The sequence below is a fragment of the Scyliorhinus torazame genome, chromosome 14 (assembly GCF_047496885.1).
Source record: "Scyliorhinus torazame isolate Kashiwa2021f chromosome 14, sScyTor2.1, whole genome shotgun sequence".
NCBI classification, from domain to species: Eukaryota; Metazoa; Chordata; class Chondrichthyes; order Carcharhiniformes; family Scyliorhinidae; genus Scyliorhinus; species Scyliorhinus torazame.
This window is the reverse complement of record NC_092720.1, coordinates 191,740,931-191,763,530: the sequence shown is the minus strand read 5'-3', so window position 1 is coordinate 191,763,530 and position 22,600 is coordinate 191,740,931. Positions and strand designations below refer to the sequence as shown.

Here is a 22,600-nt window from a genome sequence, read left to right as displayed (position 1 = left end):
CCATTCGGCCCATCGAATCTGTACTGACACTCGGAAAAAACTCTCAAGCTAGGCCGACTCCTCCAATCCAACTAACCTGTTCATTTTTGGACTGTGGGAGGGAACCGGAGACCAGAAAATGCACGGACGCACGGGAGGACGTGCAAACCCCACACAGACAGTCAACCAAGAGCGGAATCGATCCCGGGTCCGTTGCACCGTGAGGCAGCTGTACTAATCATTGCGCCACTGCGCCACCACGTCCCTAACTTTACCGTCATGAATTAAACGTCTCTATGCCCTGCAGGGTGAACAACTACAGGAAATTATTGCTGTTAATTTTCTTGTGCAACACTGCAAAATAATGAACTCGGCACGGATTATTCTGAAAGGCTAATAGTGAATTTATAGCAACTCATTTAGGGTTACTTGAGACAGAAACATCTGAAATTACTACAAATGTAATTGAATATGGGAACCAAGAGACTGACGTGATTTGTTCCGCTCCTCGACAGGCTTAAATGTGTCTTCTCGCACTTACACCCGGAATACCCAAGACAAAGTAGAGAAAATGTTATGACCTCCACTCAAGTATAGCTAACTATTCGAACGCCGTGAAGAGTCGTCGATAGCACGAAAAGAATTATAACACTGGAAATTTACATTCATAAGACTGGACTCTTTATTCTTCAGGTGTTAGGTAATTTTACAAAATTTAAAATAAGTAGAACATTTACTTTGTTTTGATTTTGGGAAGGTAGTGGTGTAGCGACGATGTCACTGGGCTAGTAACTCAGGGGCAGCCTAATGTTCGAGAGACAGACTATAAATCAATGAATGGAACCACGAATTGAAAGATAGTCTCGATAATTCCGACAATAAAACGACCATTGATTGAGGTGCAAACCTATGTGAATCAGTAATCCCAATTAGGGAAGGAAATTGGTCACCCTTGACTGGCCTGCATGTGACTCCAGTCAGATAGCAATGTGGTTGACGCTGCTGCCCTCTGATATTGCCGAGAAAGTTGTTCAATTTAAGGGCAGTTGTGAATCGAGAAATGCTGATCTTACGGGATGCCAATGTCTAATCCTGGAATTAAGAAAATAACTTATTCTCCCTCTCATTAAATGCAATCTTTGCGTCCCTGTCGACTTTTTGATCTTTACATAATTCAACGTTGATATGAAATATTCTAACACATTTCCGGGTGTAGACTCTCTTGCTGTTATTCAAAGTGTTGGTGAAAAATATATTTCTTTTCCAGCTCGATCAGATCGTATATCCCTTGTAGAGATCGTAACGCAAAATCAAATTAGAAATGTGTGGGCTGAAGTATCGACCAGGGCTTTTCCTTCTTAATAGGGTCCTACCATTGTTTGAATCAGAAATAATTATATTGGGTAGACAAGGGAGATATCTGTAGTATACATAGGAACTGATTCAAAGAGACCAATCATTATGTCTTATGTGAGATATTGGCCGAAATCGTCCAGGAAACGGATTGCCAAAGATGAGCATCAGGAGTCCCTGAAGCGCTGAAAGATGCGCGGGACGTACCTGATTATTCCCCCGTAATGTTACACGGGATGACAACTGCTCTAACTTTGTAATTAGCCAGGGCACCTTAAGTGAGCGTGAAAGCTCAATCTCCAAATTAGCCCCGATCCGGCCTGATTATCTCTCCCTCCGCTCCCGTACCTCGCACCCCTCCTGGATTCATCCCTACAGCCCTCTACATCCACGTCAACACCACCTTATCCCACCAGACGACTATTCCTAACACTCCTCCCCACCCCCATACACACACACACCACGTGCGCACACAAAGAAGTAAGAGTCCCCTGATGCAAACCGCCTTCCCCCACCTGTCTACTCCACGAACGACCAGCGACAGACTCGACAGGAGACATCCACCTGGTCACATTTCTATACAACCCGTTTCATTCCCAATAACACCCCTTCTGATTGTTAACAAGCCTAGCATGCGCATGTACAATGCAGATACTTGAAAACATTTCAGTTCTCCATTCGAAAGGTAAGGGTGGAATTATTTTTTTGATTTTGATTTATTATTGTCACATGTATTGGAATACAGTGAAAAGTATTGTTTCTTGCATGCTGTACAAACAATGCATACCGTACATAAGAAAGGCAGGAGAGACGCAGAATATAATGTTCCAGTTATAGCAAGGTGTAGAGAAAAGATCAACTTAATACGAGGCAGGTCCATTCAAAAGTCTGATGGCAGAAGGGAAGAAGCTGTTCTTGAGTCGGTTGGTACGTGATCTCAAACTTTGGTCTCTTTTTCCTGACAGAAGAAGATGGAAGAGAGTATGTCCGGGGTGCGTGGGGTCCTTAGTTATGCTGGCTGCCTTTCCGAGGCAGTGGCAATTGAAGACAGAGTCGATGAATGAGAGGCTGGTTTGCGTGATGGATTGGGCTACATTCACGATCTTTTGTAATTTCCTGCGGTCTTGGGCAGAGCAGGACCCATACCAGGCTGTGATACAAAAAGAAAGAAAGTTAGCCGGTGCAGACTCGATGGGCCGAATGGCCTCCTTCTGTACTGTAAATTCTATGAATTCTTTCTATGGTGCATCTGTAGAAGTTGGTGAGAGTCGTAGATGACATGCCAAATTAAAATTGCCAGACGAAAGAAAAACCTTAACTTCAGAAAATCTGTGTCAAGGTTTGTAATAGAATTTTGCAACCGATAAAATGTGATTAAGCTGATCAACTCAAACCATTTTAATGTCCATTCCAGAACTAACGGCCTTAAGCAGCGTTCTTCAACAAACAGGTGACTGCAAAATATTAAGCAGAGTGTATGGTTCAGAAAGTAAATTCCCGGCAGAGACTAAACATAGTATCTTGAATTAGCTCTTAGTATATCTATTAGCGCACGCAGGGTTAGCCAGCAAGTGCTGCCGCATTGCGGAATCATTTCTAACAATAGATTTGCAAGAGCGGATTGTTTCAGTACTGCCTGCACTCTGCCTATTACGATCAGCAAATCGTATACATCTATGGCTAGCTATCTGACACATTCTCACTGTAATTTATACAACATGGTGCTCAGTATGTGTTAGACGGAAACATCGAGTTGCATTCACGGCCGTATCCAGTTAATGGAAAATACCACTGGCGAAAACAACGCAAAGCAGAAATGGGAACCGGCTTGATTAACCTGTTGTTCATTTCTTTTTTATATACTTTGCCTTCCCAAGGACATTTGTGGCACACTTGTTAATTTGCAGCTCAGAAATAGGCGGCTGTCAAAGCAGAGTCGACTTCATAACCTTTCCTCAACTTTTCACCTATAGACTAAATGTATGTCATGGTCTGAAGTTTGGCTTTCTTACATGTATCCTTTATTTGATAAATGGTTTTATTAAGGCTTTTTAAAAGTTATCCAAAACAAAGGCAATCGCGAGCATTCATTGAAAACAACAGAAAGGAAAATACTATATATATATGTATATCAATTGTCTTTTGTTATTTACATCGATCGCAGCTTCTTGTTTTGCGCTCACCAGTAGGTGTTTATTTCCAGCCGGGTCCCCAACACTGATTTTCCCCTTGTCTTCTTGACTCCCCTCCCTTTCTGGTCGTCTGGCGTGCTCTCTTCCCCCTTAAGCTCCTCCGTCTTGTTCCTGTTTGGTTGGCATGACGCCGTGCATTTTGGTATTTGCAGAGCCTGGTTCTGCTCCATGTTTCTTTGTCGTCGTCCCCCTCCCGCCCGCCCTCTCTTTCGTTGACATTCATTGCTGTGTAGTTGCTTTAAGCTCCCTCTGGCTCACTGGCTGTCGGTTGCAAACAGGTCTTGGACAACCGAGTGAATGGCTCCCACATTTTATGGAAGCTTTCTTCCGACCTGCGGGTGGCGAATTTTAGATTCTCTATTTGGAGAAATTCCGATAGGTCGGATTGCGAGTCTGAAGCTTTAGGCGGTGCTGGTGATCGCCAGCCCAGCAGAATTATCGGGCGGGCGATTAGGGTGACAAAGCAAGTGCATCGGCTGTCCTCTCCGTGAACAGAACTGGCTGTTCTGATAAACCGAAGACAATAACTCTGGGGAACGGCTTCATCCTCATGCCCACCACCTTGGACATTGCCAAGGCTGCCCAGAACCCGGCAGGTCTGGGGCAAGACCAGAACATGTGGGCATTGTTGGCCGGGCCCCCTTAGCACTCTTCGCATTTACCCTCCACCTCCGGGAAGAACCTGCTCATTTGGGTTCTCGTTAAGTGAGCTCTGTGTACCACATTTAGCTGCATTAGTCTTAGCCTTGTGCACGTGGAGCTGGATTTGACCCTATGCAAAGCTTCACTCTAGGGTCCCCACCCTATTTCAAACTCTAAGTGCACCTCCCACGTGTCCGTTGTCTCGTCCAGTTGTGCGTGCCCTTCCGAATAGTCACCCTTACAGGTCGCCGCAATTTCCCTTCCCTAAGATGTCTGTGGGAAGTAGGTCCTCCAGCAACGATTGTTGAGGTGGCCGTGGGCATCTCGTTACCCAATAAAATACATTTTTGACCTGCATATGTCTTAGCTCGTTTCCCCCTGTCTGTTAGTTCCTCGAGTGTTGTCAGTCTATTGTCTGTGTATAAGTTCCTCACTGTCAGGTCCCTCCGTCCTGTCTCCAGCTGTTAAAGATGGCGTCTATTGTCGCGGACGTGAACCTGTGGTTATTGCAGATGTGGCCTTAATGGTCGTTTTGGTTAATCCAAAGTCCTGTCGCAGTTGATTCCACGACCAGAGTGTTGCCGTCACCACTGGGCTTGTTGGATGTTTGTTTAGTGGGGATGGGAGCGCAGCCGTGGCCTGGGCCAGCTGGGAGGACGCCATGCAGGAGTCCTCTTCCATTCGCATCCATTCGGATTCTAGCTCTTGTATCCACCCTTTGCCCTCTCCGCCGTTGCAGCCCAATGGTACTAGTGAAGGTGTGGGAGTGCTAGTACCCCCATGGCTCTCGCTCTCTTCGGCGCCTTTTGGGGATCCTTAAGTTTCCCCTACCATCGCCCCCCCCCACCCCCTCAAATCCCCATGCAGACACACGTACATACATACATCATTACGCGTTTTGAAGAAGGCCTTGGGGATTTAATTCGGGATGGGTCTAAACAGTAAGAGGAACTTGGGAAGCACGGTCATCATGATCGTCTGCACTGTCCCTGCCAGGGAGATTGGGAGTGTATCCCACCTCTGCTGGTCCTTTTCTCCTTCCTCCACCAGACTGGTCAGGTTCCATTCCTTCCAGTCATGGGCGTTTGGATCCCCAGGAAGCAGACTTTGTCTTGGCGTGTTTAAATGTCATTCAGCGAAGCTCTGCACCGCCCCCCACCCCCCACCCCCCTCTTTAAGGTTCACCGTGAAGATTTAACTTTTTCCCAGGTTGTGTTTGCTGCTGGAGAACCCTTCAAGCTCTCGCAAGAGGGCCATGATTCCTTTCTTGATGCTTCGTGGATCCGAGATTTAGAGAAGCAGGTCATCCGCATGGTGCAAGACTCTGTACGCTCTATTTCCTCTCCGGAACCTCTTCCACTTCTTTGCCGACCTGAATGCGATCAGTAGTGCTTTGATCGCTCGGCCGAACAGCAGCGAGGACAACGGGCATCCGTGACTTCTGCCTCTGTGCAGTTGGAAGTACTTTGAGCCAGTTGTATTTGTCCATATGATCGCTGTGGGGGCGATGTACAAGAGTTTCGCCCAGACAGTGAACCCTGCTCTAAATCCAAAGTGCTCCAGTACCTCTATGAGATACTTTCATTCAACTCTGTCGAAGGTCTTTCCTGCGTCCAGGGAGATGATCATCTCAGGTGTTCTCTCCCCGGATGGAGTAATGATCAAGTTCAACAGGCGCCTGATGTTCGATATTAGGTCGACCCTTGACAAAGCCCGTTTGGTCTTCTGCTACCACCTTATGTATGCAGTCTTCCAGCCTCCTGCCTAGGATCTTGGCCAGTATTTCCATGTCCACGTGTAGTAGCGAAGTGGGTCTGCAAGACTCGCATTCTGTTGAGTCTTTGTGTTTCTCGGGTATCAGCGAGATTGAGGCTTGTGCCACCGTTAGCGGCAGTGTGCCCCTCGCTAGCCAGTCTGTGAACATCGCCCGCAGGTCAGTGCCGGCGTGAACCTTTTGCAGAAGTCCCCAGGAATCTGTCTGTTAGCAGCACCTTCGCTCCCTGCATGGAGTTAATATTCGCCATGAATTTCAAAGTTCTAGGGGTGCTTCCAGCACCGTTTTCTGTCCTCCCACACGACGAGTATACCTAATCTGTCGAGGAACTGTTTCATCCTCAAGGACCCTGCTAGGGGATCGACGATATCCAGTCACTGCAGAAGGCTCAAATGCCTCGTTGACCTTTTCCTGCTCCGCTACCATTGGGCGGCATAGTGGCACAGTGGTTAGAACTGCTGCCTCACAGCTCCAGGGACCGCATTCAATTTCAGCTTCGGGTGACCGCCTATGTGGAGTTGCTCTCTGTATCTCCGTGGATTTCCCCTAGGTGCTCCAGTTTCTTCACACAGTCCAAAGACGTGCAGGTTACCTGGGTTGGCCTTGATAAATTGCCTCCTAATGTCTAAACGGTTAGGTGGGGCTACTGGGTTCCAAATATAGGGTAGAGGCGTGTGCTTAAGTAGGGTACTCTTTACAAGTGCCGGTGCAGATTTGATGGGCCGAACGGCCTCCTTCTGCATGTAAATTCAATGATTCTATGATTCTACCTTGCCGTTGTCACCTATCTGTATTATTTCCCTCGTGGTGCCTGCTTTTTCTGCTGGTGAGCCAGCAGGCGGATGGTCTTGTCTCCGTGCTCGTACAGGTTTCCCCGTGCCTGGCGGAGTTGGTGCACTGCTTTCCTAGTGCAGAGCAAGTCAAAGTCCATTTGTAGATTTTTCCTCTCTGCCAGGAGCTCGACGCTCGGGGCCTTGGAGTGTCGCCGCTCTACGCCCGTATGGAGTCGAATAGTTGTTGCCTAGCCACACTGTCTTTATTATCTCTTTTGCTTCGAAGGCAATAATTTGACCCCTGATCACAGCCTTCAGTGTCTCCCAGAACGAGGAGGGTGAGACCTCCCCATTCTGGCTATTAGTAACATACTCGTCTGTGGCCTGTTATATTTTCTTGCAAAAAGTCTTATCGCCCAGGAGGGCCGTCTCGAACCTCACATCCATGTATTGTGGAGCATGGTTGGAGATCACGATCACGCAAGATTCTGCTCTTACTAGCCCTGGATGCAGCGATTTCCCCACTACAAAAAAGTGGATCCGAGTATATACGTTGTGTGCCTGGGAGAAGAAGGAGAACTGCCCAATCTGCACTTTGAATATGCCAATGTTTTTCACCATGTTGAAGATCTTCCCTGTGTTTGGAATTCGACCTGTACAACCGTGAGTCCTGTATACAGCTAAACTTAGTCTCCCCCCACTCCACCCCGACCCTCATTATAAGTCGGTGTGTGTCGATGTCAGCGGTTTCTGCCATGGTCCTCTTTATAAACTCCGTGTCGAACCAGTTGGCTGCGTACACATTGACCAAGACTATCGGTGTCCCATCCTGGACATAATGTACTGTCTCTCTGCGTCCGTAACAGTCTTTGTCGCAGAAAACATTGTCCTGTTCTTTACAGAGGGGCTACCCCTCCTCGCGGTCATCGACCCGGAGCCGGAATGGTAGGTCTGTTCCACCCAGCCCTTCCTTACCCACAGTTGACCGTTCTCCCTCAGATCCATCTCCTGGAGGAAGACAATGTTGTTTTTCATACTTTACCGGTGGGCGAAGGCTCTGCCTCTTTTCACTTGGCGATTAAGTCCCCAGACGTCCCAAGTGACTATCCTGATATGGTGTTTATGCCCTCCCCCCTTCCTGCGGGATCAAACATACTTACCTGGTGGACGCGCTCCTACACTACGCGGCTTCCCTTTGTTCGAGGGGTCACTCAACATGGCCACAAACTGTGTGCACACCACAACTGTGGATGAGCCCGAGGTTTCCCGTTTTTTGGGGAGCCTCCAAAGTGGTTGCTGGCGGTGCTTTTGAGTTCCACGTTGCCACGTGCGGCCTGTTGTGGCCAGCGTCATTCCCTTGCTATCTTTTTTTTCCTATGCAGGGCGGCACAGTGGTGCATTGGTTAGAACTGCTGCTTACGGCACTGAGGATCCGGGTTGGATAAGCGCCCCGGGTCACTGTCTGTGTGGAGTTTGCACATTCTGCCTGTGTCTGCGTGCGTTTCACACCCACAACCCAAATATGTAAAGGGTTGGTGAATTGGCCACGCTAAATTGACCCTTAATTGGGGGACAAGCATGCTTGGATACACTAAATTTAATTTTTTAAATCTTTATTCCTGTGCTTCCCCTCTGGTATCAGTGCATTTTAGTGATTATCTCCCTCGGTTGTTCTCCAGAATTGGGGTAGAAGAAACGTCCAGTGGGCTCTGGTTTTTTCTAGTATGTTGGGGAAGCTATTCCTTGCCGCCAGATTGCCGAGAATTTGGGTCACATTGTCCCTGGGGATCCTACATTAGATCCCCTCCGGTAGGTCCACAATCTGTCGGTTTTAGCGTCTCGATCGGTTTTCCTGATCCTCAATCTTTCCTTTCCTCTCGCCTGCATCACGACCAACCTCGATATTTCCTTTTCCAGTGTAGCGATCCGATCGCCCTGGTCTATCGAGGGCTTCTCTAGCTCCTTTGTTGTGCTTTCCTGGGCTTCCTGTTGCCTCTCTGACTTGTCAAGGGCCTCCTGCATGATCGCGAGAGCATCCGCGAACGTCACCCTGACCGCAGCCTGGATACTGGCTTTCATCTCCTCTCCGTGTTCTCTCAGTTCACCAGGGAAACATCCTCCAACCACCCCGTGGTGATGGGGGCTCCGTGTGCAACGCGTCAGTCTTTCTCGCTCGAGCGAGGCCCGAATTGCATTTCCTCGTGCACCTGCCGACTCAGCTATTTGCTTCTCCTGTCCCTTTCCACTTCTTGTTTCTACAACAGAGTGACTGTTGTTCGGCATCTCCTTTCTCGTTGATGTTGGTTGAGGTGCGGGGATACATTTTCCTTTGTATTTGCGGGCTATTTCGGGTAAAATAGTCTATTTTCGGGGTTTTTGGCAGAGAGCCACGTGATATGCGACAACTTTGCAAATCCCCGTCTCTGGAAGTCTCTTAAATGTATCCTCGTGAATGTGAGATTAAATGTTTCGGCAAAATTCCACTCTTTTCAGCTATAATTCGTTCTTCTTTATAACACTAACAGCAAAACTAACATTGACAACGTTTGAGTAACGTTCAGTGGTCCCTTGAATAAATGTTGATTCTGCATCTTAAGACGTGAAAAACTCCACCAAGTTTGCCCGAATTTCACACTCCATATCATGCAACCAGCAGTGATCGAATTTGAGATTATTTGGGTTAATGGCTGTTTGAGGCCCATAAACTGAACTTAATTATCCATGCTGTGGTAGTTGCTGCCAAATACCCAGTCCAAATGTCCTGGATAGAACACAATGTAGAGTTTAGAAGCAATGAGCTCAACTGACCCACTTGGCACCTTATAGGGCAATATCGATTTAGTCACGATGAACAATTTGTTTTCTCCATTAAAACTCCAGAATGAGGATACGTCGTAATGCTGCGAAACCTTTTTTTGTATCACCTGAGAGCTTCATTCCAAAGTTAGTTCAGATGTTGTGGAGGTAAATGCTTTCATTTTATGTCGTAAATAATCCTGCTTCTGTTTTTTTTTTCCAGAAGTACTCCTGAATGAAAGAGAGAAAGGTAAACGCGTTGTCAAAACATCCATTTGGTCATAAAGATTCTGGTCTTTCGCAAAAGTTCGCTGTGCGCTTGAGTGGCTTTACCTGAACAATATTCCAACCTACATTTTTTGTATCATTAACTTTAGAGTTGGATGCGAAGTGTAAATCGGACAGTGAGTATTGCATACGAATAAAATAGCAGATAATTCGTTCAGCCAAACAGTGTAATTCACAAAATCATCAGAAACGATAAATCAATGTGGAAAAATCGTCAAATGAGAATCCCAGATCAAATGGGTATTACAGAAAAATTACTTACAAAATTATGTTCATTCGTATACCTATTTTCCAGCCGAAATCTTCGTCTAATTTTACTGCTAAACTGATAAAATGAGCTCAAATGTAAAAATTGAGATAAGTAAGTGGAAGTCAGCATAACACTATGGGGCAAAGGGAATGCCCCAAATCAGCATTTCTATTCGATAGGAAAGTTCAAAATTCAAGTCACCCACTGCTGCTGTCTGTAACGTACAACATTTTAATTTTTGGCCAGATTATAAAGTTCACAGGATTTAATTGACGGTCCGTTATACAGTTCATGATTCACAATATCACATTTTTCACATCATGTCAAAATTAAAGTTACCCCAGAAATTTTAATAACATGCAACGATGGACGTTTCCCAACACTAAAGTGACTCAAACTGACGCTGCAGAAATACGTTTCAAGAAAGAGAAACTCGAATCCGACCTCTGTGGTAATTAACAAAACATTATATGGACATAGATTCTGTCCGTGTTGTAGTTCATTAATGTTACACCAATTTTAAAGCAGCACATTAAAAATAAATAATCAAATTTGCTGTGTGATTGGAGCCTTTATGAAGAATTCGAATTAGGTCTGGCATGAAGACTAGGTACAAAGCTATTTTTTCACTTGCGCTACCTTCTCTTCATCCAGGACATCTGTTTGATGCCAGTTTATGCTTGTCCCTGAGGAGAAAAGTGCAGGAAGTTCAAAGAGGGCAACGTAGCAGCCTCTCAGATACATCGTCCAGTACAGTACCGATCGAGAATGTTGCAAATCGTTAGATGGACGGAAAGTGCGAGAGCAGTTGAATTGGGTCGTCCTTGAAGCAGTTGATTTTCATACTGCTCATGTATGCCTGAACTGTAGGGTCCAGATAGGGAAACCTGCAATCACATTTTCACCTACCGAGAGATTCAACGACCCAGTAGACATTTTAATTCGATGTGAAACTTACATTTCACATAACATAATGGTTTTTTTAATCATACCCTTGTGAAGCTTTGTGATGCAGTGGGATAGACGACATGTTGAATATTGCTCCTTGTCAGCAGTATGTTTCAGGAATTTCGAGCGATGGTAAGGCCTTCCTGGACACAGATATTAGCTGCCAGGTCATGGTTTTTATCATGCTAGTCAGACGAATAACTACAACTGCCTGAACTCAACCTGATATGGTTCCTTTGGCGTTCTTGTTTCTGTTATTGTTGCCCTCCACAGTTGGAAGCTAGAAACTGTGTCAATAAATGCCCAGTTGAACAAAAATGATATTAAGAATGACTGAAAAAGACAGACTGACGAAACCTTTCGTCTTGTACTCATCAGGATGAAATGGCAAGTATACAAAATCTCGGAGATAATTATGCCCCATAACAAGGTTTGGTTGGCAAGTGGACTCTTATTGGTTGAGGTCTTTAATACTTCGGGATGGCACCAGGGAGCAGCTAACACGCAGCGTTTGCTGACAATCAGTCCAGGCAAGTCGACCATAATTTGTCAAGTGTTTGCTCTGGGGAATGAACTAGGGAATGGCTAACCCACATGATATTGTTTCATTTGAATAAAACATAACATGTTCAATTGCAATTCTGGAATATGAAGAATTGCTACTTATTACCAATTGGTTTATTTCTGTTACAGGTCAGAAAATAGCCGAGTTGAGGGCGGGTATTTCAGGAATTTCAAATATATAAATAAACCCTTTTGTTTCATTTCAGATTGTAGATTCCATCTGGAGATTATGTAATTGCTTGTTGTTTATTTTGTTTCCACAGAAAATAAGGAACTGCGTGCATCCAAAAGTTAGTTTTAAATTTGATGTTTAAGGCACAGACATTTATTAATATTCTTGCCAAAGGTGATTAGCTTTATACAGAAATAAACCATGCAGTGATATCCAGCAGTTTATTGGCATCAATTTGATTCAGGAGAATATTGATTGCCCTTGCTGCATTACTGCTATGACCGTAATGCCTTCATTGGGTACCTCATATAAACAATATAGACCAGGAAAACTGGCGTCGGTCGTGCAGACAATTCTAGAATCCATTATCAAAGATTCTACAGCAGATCACTTGGAGCACACTGGCAGGAACGGACGGAGTCAACATTGAATTATGGGAGGGAAATCATGCTTCACAAATCTACTGGAAACCCGCAAAGACCTAACTTGTAGAGCTGACGAGGGAGGAACATTGCATTTGGTTTCTGGGGAAAGAGGCGTTCGGCAGAAGAAATTCAGGGATGGTGCAGGAGGGAGAGTTTCAGATGTCTGGATAATTTGGGGCTCATTCTAGGGTCGGTGGGACCTCTACAAACGGGATGGTCAACACCTGGACAAGAGGGGTACCAATACCTGGGGGGGGGATTTACTAATGCTCTTCGGGAGGGTTTAAACTAGTTCAGCAGGGGCTTGGGAACCTGAATTGTAGCTCCAGTTGAGGTTGAGAGTAGTGAGGTCATGAGTAAGGTTTCAAAGTTGCAGGAGTGTACCGGCATGCAGGAAGGTGGTTTAAAGTGTGTCTTCTTCAATGCCAGGAGCATCCGGAATAAGATGGGTGAACCTGTGGCATGGGTTGGTACTTGGGACTTCGATGTTGTGGCCATTTCGGAGACATGGATAGAGCAGGGACAGGAAAGGTTGTTGCAGGTGCCGGGGTTTAGATACTTCAGTAAGCGCAGGGAAGGTGGTAAAAGAGGGGGAGGGGTGTCATTGTTAGTCAAGGACAGTATGGCGGTGGCAGAAAGGACGTTTGATGAGGACTTGTCTACTAGGTAGTATGTGCTGAGGTTGGAAGCAGGAAAGGAGTGGTCACCCTGCTACGGGTTTTCTATAGGCCTCCGAAAAGTTCCAGAGATGTAGAGGAAAGGATTGCAAAGTTGATTCTGGATAGGAGCGAAAGCAACAGGGTAGTTGTTATGGGGGACTTTAACTTTACAAATATTGACTGGAAACGCTATAGTTCGAGTACTTCAGTTGGGTCCGTTTTTCTCCAATGTGTGCAGGAGGGTTTCCTGACACAGTATGTAGATAGGCCAGCGAGAGGCGAGGCCATATTGGATTTGGTACTGGGAAATGAACCAGGATATGTGTTAAATTTGGAGGTAGGTGAGCACTTTGGTGATAGTAACCACAATTCGATTTCGTTTGCTTTAGTGATGGAAAGGGATAGGTATACATCGCAGGGCAAGAGTTATATCTGGGGGAAAGGCAATTATGATGCGATGAGGCAAGACTTAGGAAGCATCGGATGGAGAGGAAAACTGCAGGGGATGGGCACAATGAAAATGTGGAGCTTGTTCAAGGAACAGCTACTGCAAGTCCTTGATAAGTATGTACCGGTCAGGCAGGGAGGAAGTGGTCGAGCAAGGGAACCGTGGTTTACTAAAGCAGTTTTAACACTTGTCAAGGGGACGAAGGAGGCATATGTAAAGAGGAGACATGAAGGTTCAGTTCGGGCGCTCGAGAGTTACAAGTTAGCTAGGAAGGACCTAAAGAGAGAGCTAAGAAGAGGCAGATGTGAGAGGTTGTGCGTGGAGTCCGAGGAGATAGGAGAGGTGCTAAATGAATATGTTTCGTCAGTATTTAGACAGGAAAAATACAATGTTGTCGAGGAGAATACTGAGATTCAGGCTACTAGACTAGAAGGGCTTGAGGTTCATAAGGAGGAGGTGTTAGCAATTCTGGAAAGTGTGAAAATAGATTAGTCCCCTGGTCCGGATGGGATTTATCCTAGGATTCTCTGGGAAGCTAGGGAGGAGATTGCTGAGCCTTTCGCTTTGATCTTTAAGTCATCTTTGTCTACAGTGATAGTGCAAGAAGACTGAAGGATAGCAAATGCTGTCCCCTTGTTCAAGAAGGGGAGTAGAGACAACCCCGGTAACTATAGGCCAGTGAGCCTTACTTCTGTTGTGGGCAAAATCTTGGAAAGGTTTATAAGAGATAGGATGTATAATCATCTGGAAAGGAATAATTTGATTAGAGATAGTCAACACGGTTTTGTGAAGGAAAGGTCGTGCCTCACAAACCTTATTGAGTTCTTTGAGAAGGTGACCAAACAGGTGGATGCGGGTAAAGCAGTTGATGTGGTGTATATGGATTTCAGTAAAGCGTTTGATAAGGTTCCCCATGGTAGGCTACTGCAGAAAATAAGGGGACATGGGATTCAGGGTGATTTAGCAGTTTGGATCAGAAATTGGCTACCTGGAAGAAGACAAAGGGTGGTGGTTGATGGGAAATGTTCAGACGGGAGTCCAGTTACTAGTGGTGTACCACAAGGATTGTTTTGGGGCCACTGCTGTTTGTCATTTTTATAAATGACCTGGAGGAGGGTGTAGAAGAATGGGTGAGTAAATGTGCAGATTACACTAAAGTCGGTGGAGTTGTGGTGCGGACCGATGTTACATGTTACAGAGGGACATAGATCAGCTGCAGCGCTGGGCTGAGAGGTGGCAAATGGAGTTTAATGCAGAAAAGTGTCAGGTGATTCATTTTGGAAGGACTAACAGGAAGACAGAGTACTGGGTAATGGTAAGATTCTTGGCAGTGTGGATGAGCAGTGAGGTCTCGGTGTCCATGTACATAGATTCCTGAAATTTGCCACCCAGGTTCAGAGGGTTGTTAAGAAGGCGTACGGTGTGTTAGCTTTTATTGGTAGAGGGATTGAGTTTCGGAGCCATGAGGTCATGTTGCAGCTGTACAAAACTCTGGTGCGGCCGCATTTGGAGTATTGCGTGCAATTCTGGTCGCCGCGTTACAGGAAGGATGTGGAAGCATTGGAAAAGGTGCAGAGAAGATTTATCAGAATGTTGCCTGGTATGGAGGGAAGGTCTTATGAGGAAAGGCTGAGGGACTTGAGTCTGTTTTCGTTAGAGAGAAGAAGGTTAAGAAGTGACTTAATTGAGGCATACAAGATGATCAGAGGATTGGATAGGGTGGACAGTGAGAGCCTTCTTCCTCGGATGGTGATGTCTCTCACGAGGGGACCTAGCTTTAAATTGAGGGGAGATAGATATAAGACAGATGTCAGAGGTAGGTTCTTTACTCAGAGAGTAGTAAGGGCGTGGAATGTCCTGCCTGCAACAGTAGTGGACTCACCAACACTAAGGGCATTCAAATGTTCATTGGATAGACATATGGACGATAAGGTAATAGTGTAGATGGGCTTTAGAGTGGTTTCACAGGTCGGTGCAATATCGAGGGCCGAAGGGCCTGTACTGCGCTGTAATGTTCTATGGAATTTGCATATATAATTAAAGCGCATGAGATTAGGGGCAATGCATTGAGATGGATAGAGAACTGATTGGTAGATAGGAAACACAGAGGAGAAATAAATAGGTATATTTTCCAACTGGCAGGCAGTGACTAGTGAGGTACCGCAGGGATCAGTACTGGGACCCTAGCAATTCACTGTATATATTAATCATTTAGATGAGGGTTTGCAAATGAAACAAAGATGGGTGGGAGGGCAAGATGTGAAGAGCAGCCAGAAATACTTCGGTGTGATTTGGACAAGTTGGAGGAGTGGACATATGAATGCTGATGCAGTATAATTTGGTTAGCAAAAACGGGAAGGTATATTATTATCTGAATGGCCATAGTTTATGTGAGGGGAATGTGCGGAATAGATTTTCATTTCATTTCATTTCATTTCAAAGGGACCTGAGTGTCCCGTACAGCAGTCGCTGAACCTAAGCAGGCAGGTGCAGCAAGCAATTAAGAAGGCAAGTAATATGTTGGCCTTCATAGCAAGAGGATTCGAATACAGGAGCAGAGGTGTTTTGCTGCAACTTTATATGGCCTTGATGAGGCCACATCTGGAAAATTGTGTGCAGTTTTGGTCTCATGCAGAGCCTCGATTCGAAAATCCAAATCGTGCCACGATCGCATGAGACTTCCCTAAGATTCAGAAGTCAAAGCAGAATTGATTGGAGTTCAAGAGGCTCACACTCCAAATTTACCTCAAAGATCGTACAAGACACACCGAAGTTATAAAACCTCAATTATTATTTGTGGGCTGCTTGTTTAGGGTTCCCCAAATTCAATATGTTCTCCTACTCCTCAGAAACATCTTTTGCAGGTAGGGTACATGCCTCACCATCAAGGCCACCGCTCACAGCCGACAAACACAGATGCAAACACAGTCAAACAATTCAACAAACTGGGCAGGAGGCCACCAGCCAGCATGTTGCCATTTAGTTAATCTGAAAGTGATATCAGCTCCACGTTCTTGGCTGCCCCTAGCGCTTCAATCTCTTATAGATCCGAACTGTCTCCAACCGGGCTTCAACTAGATTTAATGCCCAACCCTGACTGTTTATGTGATAGAGAATTCCAAAGATTAACGATATTCTTGGAGAATAAATCCTGACTCATTGTCATCGGGAAATACCCTGTTCTGAAACTCTGTCCCGTATTTCTCCACGAGCACAACCATCTATCATTAATGTTCCCTCGGAATATTATGTTTACATTTTAGTCATTGACTATTGTTCAAGCTACACAAGCGCTCCAAATAAGGCAGCACCTCCAATTAAGGAATCAAGGTAGTGATTTGTTTTGATTCATCTGACCTCACTAAGCCAGCATCTGTTGTCGAAACCGGCCCAGTGAACGTAAAGTCTATGTTCTGATGATCCATTTTTAAAGAGCTGGAGAGTACAATGAGGGAGAGAGATACAGCCAGAATCGAGATACAGCCAGAATCGAGGTCAGCGTCGAGAATCATTAATTAGGTGATTCTTATTGAGTTTCAGGGCATTGTTTTCCTTGAAGAAGTAATTTAACGTATGATTGACGATATTTAATTTTCTCGCCTCATTGCTTTAACAAACATATATTACTACAGATAATCGGTGTGTGACATTGCAAACCTGGAAACCACAATTACCTAAGTAAGGAAAGGAATATAGAGACGACTGGGCAGATGATTGCAGCTGTGGCATTTGCGAGTTTCTGGACGCCAGTATGATCCACAGCAACCACATCTGCAAAAGGAATTTCGATTTAGAAGTGATGACCTGCACTCCGAGATTCAGGCAGTGCAATGCAGATATCGCAACTAATTAGGAAGATAAATCGAAAGTTGGTAGTTTAATACCGTATGAAAGTAGCAAAGTCTTGCTATAACTCTATAGGGCTTCCGTGAAACCACGTCTACACCATTGAACAAAGTTTTAGTCTTCTGATTTACTGAAGAACACCCTTGCATTGGATACAGTGCAGCAGCAAAAAACGGAGTGGAGTGCCCAGGTAATGCTGTGGGGATACGAGCTTGAATGCCGCAAGGCAGATGCTGAAACCTGATGACCGCTGTCCATAGTTCTAAAACACATCTCTTTAACTGATGCCATTTAGCAAATTAAATCGATCATCCTTGTCTAGTTTACGTGTGACTCCGATCCAAAGTAATGTGGTCGAGTCTTAAATTGCCTAGCCTGTCATCCAGTTCAAATGCAGCTTCAGGTGGGCACCAACAGCTGACCTAGCGACGCCGGATGAATCAAAACATGTTCGGATTCTCCAGTTCAATGCGACCCAAGCCTGAAAATACTTCCGTCCTCTTGGCAGCCAGAATCAATTGAAGATCCACCAACTATTCAGGAGCAAATGACTGCACTGTGCCTTCTAAGACGCCGACCTCATTGTTTTTTACTGTCCTTTCTGAGCGGGTCTTCGGTGTTGTTTCTGTAATGATTCAAAAGAAATGCTGGCAATGGATCGTCAACTCGAAATAACTCAGCCGTTTTATTTTGAAGGAATTGTACAAAACAAAAGAAAGCTTGCCGAGCAATGGAAATGGAAAACCAATTTAGACATCGCAGTTGGATTGATTTCAATTCCATTCCACATTCTGAAACGGGTGAATTGGAAACCACAGTTCTGCATCATTCGCAGTTGTCGCTTCCATCATTTCGATCAAACTATAATTTTTCTCTCTTGCCAAAGTTTGATCAAACGAATGAACAATTATTACTGTGGCAGATGACTAAAGCTTGGCCATTTATTCTGAGATCATTTTAACTTCATTCATGGACTCCGGCATTTTTGGCACCTGTGCACCGTGACAAGGGAGATGACCTGGGAATCTTGAGAATTCATTACGGATCCCATGAAACCTCATTGTATCCGGTCAAACATAATCAATAAGAACTCTTGATGATTGCTCCTCTAATACATTGTTAGATAGTGCGACAAATGTGTAGCTCTTTGTCTGTAATGATGTAAGGCAATACGAGATATGTAGCCTACAGTGTGCAGTCATCCAAGTAAGATGTATTCCCAATAGTTCTCCCAGATTGTACTATCTGTCACGAAATCGTCATGAATAAAGAAACCACATTTGAAATTACCAATTATGTTTGAGTGGTTGTTCCGGTTGTGTTCAGCCATAAGCAACAAACTGCAGCTTGTCATTTCTGAAGATTTTCGTTTGTTCAACATACCACCTACAACATCGTTGCAGTGATTCGAGTTTGAAGACTGTGAAGAAGTAGAGAGACAATCTGCAATTGGATGACATTAACTCTATCAACATCTACGTGAAACTGAACTGGACAAGTCACATAAATACTCTTGCTACAAAAGCAGATCAGAGGCTAGCAATCCGGCAGCGTCGAATTCATCTCTTGATTTCCCAAAGCCCGTCCACCATCCACAGGGCACTGTGATGGAATACTCACAACATTCTGGATGAGAGGACCACCAACGATACACAAGCATCTGGACACTGTCCAGGAAAAAGCATCCCGCTTGGTCGCAACATACAATCTAAAAAGATTCACTCCCTCCACCAACGACGGACAGCAGTAACAATGTGTACCAATAAGAAGATGCCGGGCAGGAACTGCCCAAAGCTCCTCATACAGTACCTTCCTACCCACGACAGCTACCAGCTGGAAGGACAAGAGCAAAAGACACATGCGAGCCAGCAACTAGAAGTTCGTTTCCAAGCCACTCACCATTCTTACTTAGAAATCATTTATCTTTCTATCATGGCGGCTGGGTCAATACCAACAACTTTCTCCCTTACAGCATTGTGTGAGTATCTTTAAAGCATGGGCAGTAGCGGGTTAAGAAGGCAGGACACCGCCGGCTTTTCATGGGGAATTGTCATGAGACTGTCGCTTTAAGAAATGTTTGGCTGCTCATGTTACTGCAGTGATGTCAGAGTGTGGGTGGAGCTGAGCTCTGGTTCTACCTTTTTAGTTTCACTTTGAGAAAAGCTTGGGTGTCTCTCTGTCTTTTTGGTTTCGTTTTTCAGGGTGTTGCAGCTGAAGTCAGCCAAAGCAGCCGTATTGTTGAGCTCTCGGCCATGAAGGACTATATCTTAATCATTTGGTGATGTTTTCAGTATTGAATGTAAACCCTGATGTGCTTCTGTTTGAAGGTTTGTTAAGTGTTCTGGGTGAAAAGGACAGCATACAGATTACTTAGTGTTGCATTCTTTGGGGTGTATTTGATTTTCTGGTTGCAAAGATGTTCACTGTTTGTTTTAGAAAGGTTCACTTGAGTTCATAGAATAAACATTGTTTTGTTTTTTAAAAATACTTTCCAATTCTGCTGTACCATTCCTGTAGAGTGAGCCGTGTGCTCCCCATACCACAATCTAGTCAAATATTGGGGTCAGGTGAACTCCATGAAAAACGTTGAGGTTCTCTAATCCCCGTCATAACAATTGGGGACTGCGAGGGGGGGGGATAAAAGTCTATCTATTGGATTAGCTTAGTGAACTTAAAGACAGTGAGGGGTGAGCATAATGTGGTTGCTTTTCAAGTGTGGTAATTTAGTTTAAGTGGGGAGTGTGTTGTGGACAATGGCTCTTTCAGGGGCTCAGAAGATTTTGGGGTGGAGACGTTCACACGCCGTACTTTATAGACAGAGACTAAAATCAGGCTGTTAGATTTGGCAAAAACATTGCAGTTAACATTACCTGACATACGCGCGAAAAGATGAGGTAATTATGGCGGTGGTTAAGCATTTAAAGTTGCCTGAGATACAGTTTGCTTAGAACATTGAGAATATCCGAAATCTCCAAAGACTCACTATTACTTTAACCAATCATTTAATGTACCAACCTGATTTGCTAACGGAGCCGCAGGACAATTTCTACCTTATTCCTGGTTAAATGACAAGTTAAAGTCAATCTTCAATCCATGAGGTGTATTTCTTATATTTGTCAATGGCCGTTTCCTTTTCTTGGAAAACTAAACTAGAAATTTTGAGTTTCAATTCGGGATCCAATTTTAGGAAGCTCTTCAGGTATTTAAGTGCGCCTGCTGTCCATCCGAGACCATGCAGGAACCTCTAGGAGTTTATCTCAAGACCTAACATACTCGGCCAATTGGACAGGGTTAAGCGACAGTGCAATTGAGTTATGATGTATGTGCTGCGAGAATGGGTAGACTGCTTAAAATTAATGTGGATATTACAGTTGCATTGTACACTTCACACAACCGAGTGACGGTTATTTATATCTTTATCACTGTTTGAAGGTTCACTTGGGCACGTCTCTTGTCATAAGATATGGCCGTCACTGCGCGACAGTAACTATTACAAATAGCCGAACAGAGAATAAGGCCAATATAGACACGAAGGTCTTTCAAATTATAAAAAAATATTTCCAATGGATACGAAGAAACTGTTTCACCAATGGGTGAGCTTGATCACGGGAACATAAAAAGTCAGTCACTGAAGCATCGAATAAGAAATATGGTAAGAGATTAAGAAGAACGAAATGAGAAATATGGTCCAACATGGTGGCTGGCAACAGAGAGAAGAGACTAATTTTGGTTGCAAACACATACATTTGACCTGCTTCTGTGCTATAGCTTCCACATAACTGCACCAACAGTTTGTTGTCTTCAAAAATATCGCAACTGGTTTCATCAACCTTTACTCACTGCAATATTTAAATAAAATAATTTACTTTATTTTGGGGCGAAATGAGAATATTAGAAATATTCATATTTGCATTGATGCCGGTAATATAGGAAATAACGTGGCCTAACAGAGGAGAGCAGTTAAATTGAATTAGAACATAGAACATACAGTGCGGAAGGAGGCCATTCGGCCCACAGAGTCTGCACCGACCCACTTAATCCCCCATTCCACCCTAACCCCGTAACCCAATAACCCCTCCTAACCTCTTCAGGGAGAATGGTTAGAGTCCAGTACGAATTTTATTGAATACTGTTTCCGCTATCACTGATGCGGCTGATACAGTGTCGACTTCCATCAGTGAGGGACGTCCATTCAACCTTATGGATAATTTAATGGTTTTGATTTCACCACCGTTACACAATTTAGTTGTTCCTCGTCGGAGGTAGGTGGGGCTTTCTAATGTATGCATTCTCCTGTACCCCGGCCTACGTGACCTTCTCTAAGGTGATGGTTTTGGGCTTCTATTTCTCCTTTCTGGCTCCAATCTCTGACCACAACTACAATATTTTGCCGGGCGAAAGGCTGCAGGGCTGCCATCTGTCTGGACCTACTTTCCCCTTGCTTGTGAGGGCTTCTGCGAGTGGGCCTGGTTAGCTTTGTATCCGAGCCGTTCCTGAGGGTGGCTATACAGTTGCCCATCGGCCAGCGGTAGTCCCCTAGCTCAGTTTCAGTGGTAAGGGAGTCTACATCCATCGGAGTACGATGGAACTCATGCGCTCCGCTTGCCGCTTTTTCTAAGGATAAAGCCAGCTGCAATGCTTGTTTGCCATCCAGCTCGGCCTCTGCTAACAGGCGTTTCTGGATTGCTTATTATTTATTCCACATACCAAACGGTCTCGGAGCATCTCATTTAGCGTTAGGCCAAATTCGCAAGCCTCTGCAAATCGCCTTAATCTTGTTAAGAGGTTTGTAACTGACTCCCCAGTTTCTCGGAACACTGAGTAAAACCAGTACCTTCGCAGAATCAGTGGTGGCTTAGGGTCATAGTACTCTTTTACTAAGTCTGCCAATTCCTGGAAAGTTGTTGTGTCCGGTGCCTCCGGAAAAGTGAGAGTGTGCATAATGGCAAAGGCTCTGGCCCACATGTGGTCAGCAGAATGACCCATTGCGTTTCTTCCGGAATTATGTCATTTACGCTGAAGAAGTGCTTCATCCGCTTTACATATTGGGCACAATCTTCCACTGCAGGGTAAAAAGAGTCCACCTTTCCGAAGAAAGGCATTTGGCCAGTTAGTGGCTTACCCTCAATATGCGCAGCTGCTGACGGGCAGGGGACTTCCGGTCGTTCCATTTTCCTCGTCGCCACTGTAATAAGTCCACGGAGGCAGAAGTCCCGACACCAGAATTCCTTTTATTTACAAACCTAACAGCTGAACAAACATGACCATTCAGTCTGCTGTCTATGCAGGTGGTGCAGAGGATCTGACTCTCCCTGTTATATACACAGAAAGGGGTTCCCTGATTGGGCCACTAGTCAGGGAACTCGTATTCTAATTGGCCAATCTCAAAGGCCTGGCCTAAGTCATTACATCACTCCTGCGGGGCAATAACATTTCCTCTCAGTTTTACAAATTGAAAATAGTTGGGTTTTCGTTCGGAATCCTAACATTT

General features: G+C 44.9%; 1 protein-coding gene across 1 annotated transcript in view; it reads left to right on the top strand.

Moving 5' to 3' along the window:
* Positions 1-22,600, top strand: part of LOC140389103 (uncharacterized) — a 383,180-nt gene that overhangs the window by 348,237 nt on the left and 12,343 nt on the right. Inside the window, exons 58-62 of the mRNA XM_072473262.1 lie at positions 2,747-2,782; positions 9,733-9,759; positions 9,887-9,913; positions 11,689-11,715; positions 11,823-11,849. Of these exons, the coding sequence (XP_072329363.1) occupies positions 2,747-2,782; positions 9,733-9,759; positions 9,887-9,913; positions 11,689-11,715; positions 11,823-11,849 (144 nt within the window). The remainder of the gene's footprint in view (positions 1-2,746; positions 2,783-9,732; positions 9,760-9,886; positions 9,914-11,688; positions 11,716-11,822; positions 11,850-22,600) is intronic.